Raw genomic sequence first — 6,768 nt, 5'->3', positions numbered from 1 at the left:
TTGTTTCCACTTCCATTTTTAGATCTTGGATGGTTTTGTTCAATTTCATCACTTGTTTGGTTGTGTTTTCCTGTAATTCTTTAAGGAATTTTTGTGCTTCTTCTTTAAGGGTTTCTACCTGTTTAGCAGTGTTTTCCTATAATTCTTTTTTATTTTTTTGGTTTTTTTTTGAGACAGGGTTTCTCTGTATAGCCCTGGCTGTCCTGGAACTCACTCTGTAGACCAGACTGGCCTTGAACTCAGAAATCTGCCTGCCTCTGCCTCCAGAGTGCTGGGATTAAAGGCATGTGCCACCACTCCTGGCTTCCTGTAATTCTTAAGGGATTTTTTTGTGCCATCTGGTAATCTCTGGTGTTATATGATCTAGCTGTCTCTGGCTGGAGCTTGTTCCTCCTGTGAATCTGTTAGCCTCTGTCAGTACTCCTGGGAGTCCAACTCTCTCCTTAGTCCCAGTGTTTAGAGCACTCTCTGCAGGCAAGCTCTCCTCTGGCAGGGAAGGTGCACAGAGGTCTGGAGCTCAGATATGCCTCCTGGCTGAGGATGAAGGCCAGAAGGGACCCTGTCTGAGAAGCTATTTTGCTTCTGCAGCCCGAGTGCTCTATTGTGCAGGCTGGTCTCTGAGGGACCCGGGATACTAGGTGGCGTTTTCACCTGGTTCCGTGGTCAGAGCCTTCCCTCCAGGCTGACTCTCCTCTGGTGGGGAAATTGAGCAGAGGTCTGGGTCTCAGCTCTGCCTCTTGGCTGAGGATGAAGGCCTGAAGGGACCCTATGAAACAAGCTCTGTTGCTTTTGTGGTCAGCGCACTGCACTCTCTTGCTAGGAATGGTTTCTGAGAGACCTGGGATAGAAGATCTCCATTAAACATCTTAAGTGTCGTATTCAGCAGACATCTCTGAGAAGTTTAAGGACCACCATCTAGTACCTGATTTTGAATATTCTTTTACATTAAACAAACTTTACTTGTTTTTAGCTACTTTCTTTCGATGTAACTTTGACAACATACACAGAAGACTGAAGCTTGTCCCTGTAAATACTGAACATGACTGGAAACATAGTTTTGAATACATTAAAGAATTTGATCATTTATAAGCTTACTGACCAGTGACTTGATTTACATGTCTTAATTATTTTTAACAGTTTACAAGCTAGTAACTTTTATAAGATTGAGCCTTAAAATTTATACTTTTTTTTTATAACAGAAGATCCTTTAGTATTAAAATAAACTTCAACCATAAATACAGTCCACAGAAATATTGGAACCTCATTTTCCTGACACTTTTATAGTGTACTTTTGTAAAATATCACAAAAGTGACTGCAAAGGTGGCATGCACCTTTAAAACAAGCACTCAGGAGACAGAGGGAGGCAGATCTCTATGAGTCTGAGGATAGCCTGCTCTACAGAATGAGTTCTAGGACACCCAGGGCCACACAGTGAAATCCTATTGTGAAAACCAACCAACCAATCGAACAAAACATCTCAACAAAACAAGACAAAAAGCCCAAAGAACTCCCTCAATTTATCTAAATAGTTAAAGCCTAGCACAAAGACATAAATGGTTAGATATGTATCTTTAAGGTAGAAGTAAAGTAGTTAGACACATATTTTAAAGTCAGTTTGCGTTAGCCTGAGTAGACCTTAGCAAGACAAAAATCTTTAAATTAGTTCCTGTTAGCTGACTAAACCTGTATAACCTTAGGAAACTATAAATCTTAATTATCAAACATATGATATAAGTCCTATTTTACGTAAACAAGAGTTTAATTCATGTTACACATAATGGTATGCTGTAGATAATGAAGATGATACATATACAGATGTTTTAGCTATCAACTCTGTTACAGAACTTAAATTTTTGTTATTGATTTTTAAACCATACGCAATGAACTTATACATCCTGAGATAAAGAAAAGTCTAATTATAGTGAAGGATTCCTAAGAAAAGGAGTCAAAGATAGTAGAGCTTAGGGGAAGAAAAGGAGAGTAAGTCTGAAAGTTAAACAGCTGCAACTATGCTTGTCATTTGTAAACTCTATTAGAAATGGCTTCCCTTTTACCTGTTCTAAAGCACATCGTGTCTCTTTCCTGGGCTGTTCTGTTTCACTCTCACTTTTTTCTGTTACAGACTCAGGTGGCCAGCTTGGCCCAGGAGAGAGACACTGGAGAAAACTTTTAGACAAACACACTTGGGTCTAGAGCAGGTCACATTCAAACTCCAGACTCAGCTTATTAGTAGTGTAGAATAGCATGTGACAATATCCCAATATTATCCAACCCCAAGGACATTTGAGTATGTGTAAGACTGAATCCAGTGCTCAGAGGAGATATGATAGCAGACAGCACAGTAGTCTTAGAGATAAGGGATTATTTTTGGAGTGGAGAGTAAAGAAAGCTTAGAGATAAATGATTTTGAATAATTTTCTCCTCTGTGGCAGAAGTTGTTACAATCTGTGTGAATTAGGATGTTGAATGCACCATTTTTCTGGCCATTGAGATTGATTTTCTAATTGGCAGTTAAAATAAGGCAGTAAGGCCTGATGGAATCTGAATCTGAGGAGGGACAGAGACTTGAGAAGGCAGGCAAAGGAGTGGTGACATCTGGCCAATAGTGGTAGAAGCCTATGGCGATGAGATGTTGGAGAGCTGAGGTGGGAGGGACAGAAAAGGAATCACAGTATCAGAACAAAAGGTAGATAGGAGGCAGTTAGAAAGAGTCTCTCCTTCTGAGTCCAGACACTGGAAACTGTAAGGAGAAGATCTGCTAGAAAGAGGAGACCAGTGGCTTATACAAGTGAAAGGTGGGAGGGATTACAGATTGATCCTAAGTGTGCAGGAGGAAGTGGTGAGCTGGTGGAAGGGTGGGGTAAGTGTCTCCGGATGGACACTCAATCCAGAGGGTGTCCCCAAGTGAAGTGAAGTTCAAGTGAATTCCCAGATTGTGAGAGATGGTTGTCCCAAACCAAGTGAAGGATGTTGAGGTGGGGTGTGAGAAACTGCCTGGTGTACAGCAAGACTTTTGTGGCAGGCTTCAGTGAGGATGAGAGAAAATCTGAAACTGTCCACAGAGAAGGGCGTTTGCCCTGGTCTGTAGGGAGAGGTGAGTAGGCAAGTAGGAGAAAGAAATGGTGAGAGAGACAGATTCGGAGTCTAGAGTCACATATGGTGTATGACAGAGGCAAGTGATCTGTGCCGTGGAAAAGTCCAGTAGTCAGTTTTTGGTTTAGTGAAAGGGGGAATTTATTCCTCAATGGTATCTCTTCAGGGTTTTTGGCACCAAATGTAAGCAGGTGTAGCAATAAACAACCAAACACGGCCATTTTCAGTGGATAAGAGAACAGTTTAATTTAAAAATATGTCAAGCTGCCTCAGACAGTAGAGGACAGCAGCACCCGCAGAGCCTGTTGGGTTTTATGTGGGTAGATAGAGCCTGGTGATGGGGGGAGGTCACTACTCAGAAGCTAGAAAAGCTAGGTGGTTAGCATGGGGACTCTGTCAGACAGATGAGGTATTGACAGTTGTAATTATGAACACCCAGAAAGCCTTTTTTTTCTTTTTTCTTTTGGTTATTTATTTATTTGCATTTCAAATGTTGTCCCCCTTCCCAGTTTTCCCACTGCAACCCCTTCTATTCCACCCCCTCCCTCTGTCTCTATGAAGGTGCTCCCCCATATACCCATCTACTCTCGCCTCACTGCCCTAACATCCACCTACGCCGGGGTATCTAGCCTTCACAGGATCAAGGGCCTCTGCTCCTCTGCTACATATGCACTCCATGTACACTCTTTGGTTGGTGGTTTAGTCTCTGGGAACTCTGGGGGGTCTGGTTAGTTGTTGAACTCACAGGATTCAGGAAGAGCAGTCAGTGCTCTTGATTGCTGAGCCACCCTCCATCCCTCTCAGGCAGTCTTTAAGGGCTTCCGAGAAACGCTTTAGGTTTCTGTTTTCTAGCAAAACCCATTTCTGGTGGAAGTCAAGTCATTGCCACCAGCACTCCACTTTGGGGAATCTAACAAATATAGCTATTTCCTTGATATATATAATTTATTATTACTTTTACTTTTTACAGTCCAGTCATTACCTCCTCCTGGTCTGCCCTCCCTCAGTTCTACATCCCATCCCTTCTCCCCCTGTCTCCAAAGGATGTTCCCATCCCCTCACCTCCCCATACTCCCCCTTCCCCCCACCCCAGCCTCTCTACTCCCTAGGACCTCAAATCTCTCGAGGATTGGGCACATCTTCTCTCACTGAGGCCATACCAAGCAGTTCTCTGTGGTATATGTTTGGGGGCCTCATAACCGATATATGCTGCCTGGTTGGTGGCTCAGTGTCTGAGAGATCTCAGGGGTCCAGGTTAGTTGAGACTGCTGGTCTTCTGTGGGGTTGCCCTCTTCCTCAGCTTTTTCTAGCCTTTTCCTAATTCAACCACAGGAGTTCCCAATTTCTGTCCATTGATTGAGTGTAAGTATGTGCCTCTGTTTAACTTAGCTGCATGTTGGGACTCTGAGGACAGCCATGCTAGGTTCCTGTCTGTAAGCACACCATTATAGCATCAGTAATAATGTCAGACCTTGGAGCCTTCCCTTGAGATGGATCTTAAGTTGGGCTGGTCACTGGACCTCCTTTCCCTCAATCTCTTCTCCATTTTTCTCCCTGTAGTTCTTTTAGACAGGAACAATTCTGGGTCAGAGTTTTCTGACTATGGGATGGCAACCCCATTCCTCCACTTGATGCCCTGTCTACCTACTGGAGGTGGATTCTAATCCTTGAGAGTCTCTCACCTCCCAGGTCTCTGGTATATTCTAGAGGGTCCTTCCTCCCACCTCCCACCTCTTGAGGTTGCATATTTCCATTCTTTCTGCTAGCCCTCAGGGCTTCTCTCCTGTTCCTGCCCTCGAAATACCTGATCATGTTCCCCTTTTCCCTTCCCTTCTCCTCTTCCATCCAGGCCCCTCTCCCCTCTGCTTACCATGATTGCTTTCTTCTTCCTCCCAAGTGGGATTGAAGCATCCTCACTTGGGCTTTTCAGCTTTCTAACCTTCTTGAGTTCTGTGGATTGTATTCCTTGATATTTTAACAACTAAAACTGGCTCCTTTGACATCAACTCCAGACTCATGATGAACCTTTTATTTGTTCTTTACAGATTTATGGTGTGGATATCTCTGTATGGCTTGCTGATCAACTTCCAGCACCTGAGGACTAATGTCTTCCTATTGCAGTGTCTTTCTGGTACAATCACCATTCCAGCCAGTTTTGTTGGAATTTTTTTGGTGAATCACTTGGGCCGTAGAATAAGTCAACTATTTATCATATGCCTCATTGGAATTTCCATTTTGGCCATAATTTTTGTGCCTCAAGGTGAGAAAAAGATGCAGGGTGAGCAAAGAAATGATCTCCTTCTCTTTCCTTGGGACTTATAGGCTCATCTATAAAATCAGAACAAAACATGTTCTAAGGATTTTTTGTGTGGCTAATCTGGGTGTTTAGAGCACACTATTCCATTAAGGTACCTAGAGTCAAAAGTCAATCACATTTGGTTATAGTAGATGAATGTTTATTATATTCAAGATGTACATGAAAACTGGTGTCAATTATTTCCAATTGTTATTCCACATAAGACCTTATAATCTGATTGATCATGTCCTGCTCTATTTTATTACTTCATCTTCAGTAAGAATTTATTTTCTGAACTCTGTGTATCTACTTTATGAGCCTCATGATATAAGGACACAAATACAACCCTCATTTAGAAATCAAGAAAATGGGTGTCACTCGTATTGAGATGCCCCAGTATAGGGGAATACCAGGATAGGGAAGCGGGAGTGGGTGGGTAAGTGAGCAAGGGGAGGGGGAATGGGGTACGGGGGGGGTTGGGAGGGGAAATGAGGAAAGGGAATAAAATTTGAAATGTAAATAAAAATGTATCTAAATAAAAAAGACAAAAAAGACTTTAGAACCAACTATACTGAATTTAAATAGACTTAAGTAATAGCAGTACATAGGTGGTCATAACTCTTGAATATCAGCAATGATGTAATTTTTTTTTCCTCACATAAAGGCTCAGTGCAAGGTTTGGATCTTATATAACACCAAATTGTGTAGAAAATGACTTTATGAAATTTTCCTTGGGTGTTTTTTTTAATTAGATATTTTCTTTATTTACATTTCAAATGTTATCCTGAAAGTTCCCTATACTCTCCCCTGCCCTTCTCCCTTACGTACCCACTCCTACTTCTTGGCCCTGGCATTCCCCTGTAATGGGACATATAAAGTTTGCAAGACCAAGGGGCCTCTATTCCCAATGATGGCCGACTAGGCCATCTTCTGCTACATATGCAGCTAGAGACACACGCTCGGGGGTACTGGATAGTTCATATTGTTGTTCCACCTATAGGGTTGCAGACCCCTTCAGCTCCTTGGGTACTTTCTCTAGCTCCTCCATTGCAGGCCCTGTGTTCCATCCAATAGATGACTGTGAGCATCCACTTCTGTGTTTGCCAGGCACTGGGATAGCCTCACAAGAGACCACTATATCAGGGTCCCTTCAGCAGAATCTTGCTGGCATGTGCAATAGTGTCTGGGTTTGGTGGCTGATGATGGACTGGATCCCTGGGTGGGGTAGTCTCTGGATAGTCCATCCTTTCATCTTAGCTCCAAACTTTGTCTCTGTAACTCCTTTCATGGGTATTTTGTCCCCTATTCTAAGGAAGAATGAAGTATCCACTCGATGGTCTTCCTTCTTGGTTTTTTTGTGTTTTGCAAAATGTATCTT

The 6,768-nt window shown here is 42.6% G+C and overlaps 1 protein-coding gene across 1 annotated transcript in view; it reads left to right on the top strand.

The window, feature by feature from the left end:
- Nucleotides 1-5,113: 5,113 nt before the first annotated feature.
- The window catches only part of LOC115063369 (solute carrier family 22 member 19-like), a 10,157-nt gene continuing 8,502 nt past the window's right edge, over nt 5,114-6,768 (top strand). Inside the window, exon 1 of the mRNA XM_029534758.1 lies at nt 5,114-5,354. Within this exon, the coding sequence (XP_029390618.1) occupies nt 5,114-5,354 (241 nt within the window). The remainder of the gene's footprint in view (nt 5,355-6,768) is intronic.

The sequence above is a fragment of the Mus pahari genome, unplaced genomic scaffold (assembly GCF_900095145.1).
Source record: "Mus pahari unplaced genomic scaffold, PAHARI_EIJ_v1.1 scaffold_10360_1, whole genome shotgun sequence".
In the NCBI taxonomy this organism is placed as follows: domain Eukaryota; kingdom Metazoa; phylum Chordata; class Mammalia; order Rodentia; family Muridae; genus Mus; species Mus pahari.
The sequence above is the reverse complement of the archived record's forward strand: the minus strand, read 5'-3'. Positions and strand labels throughout refer to the sequence as shown.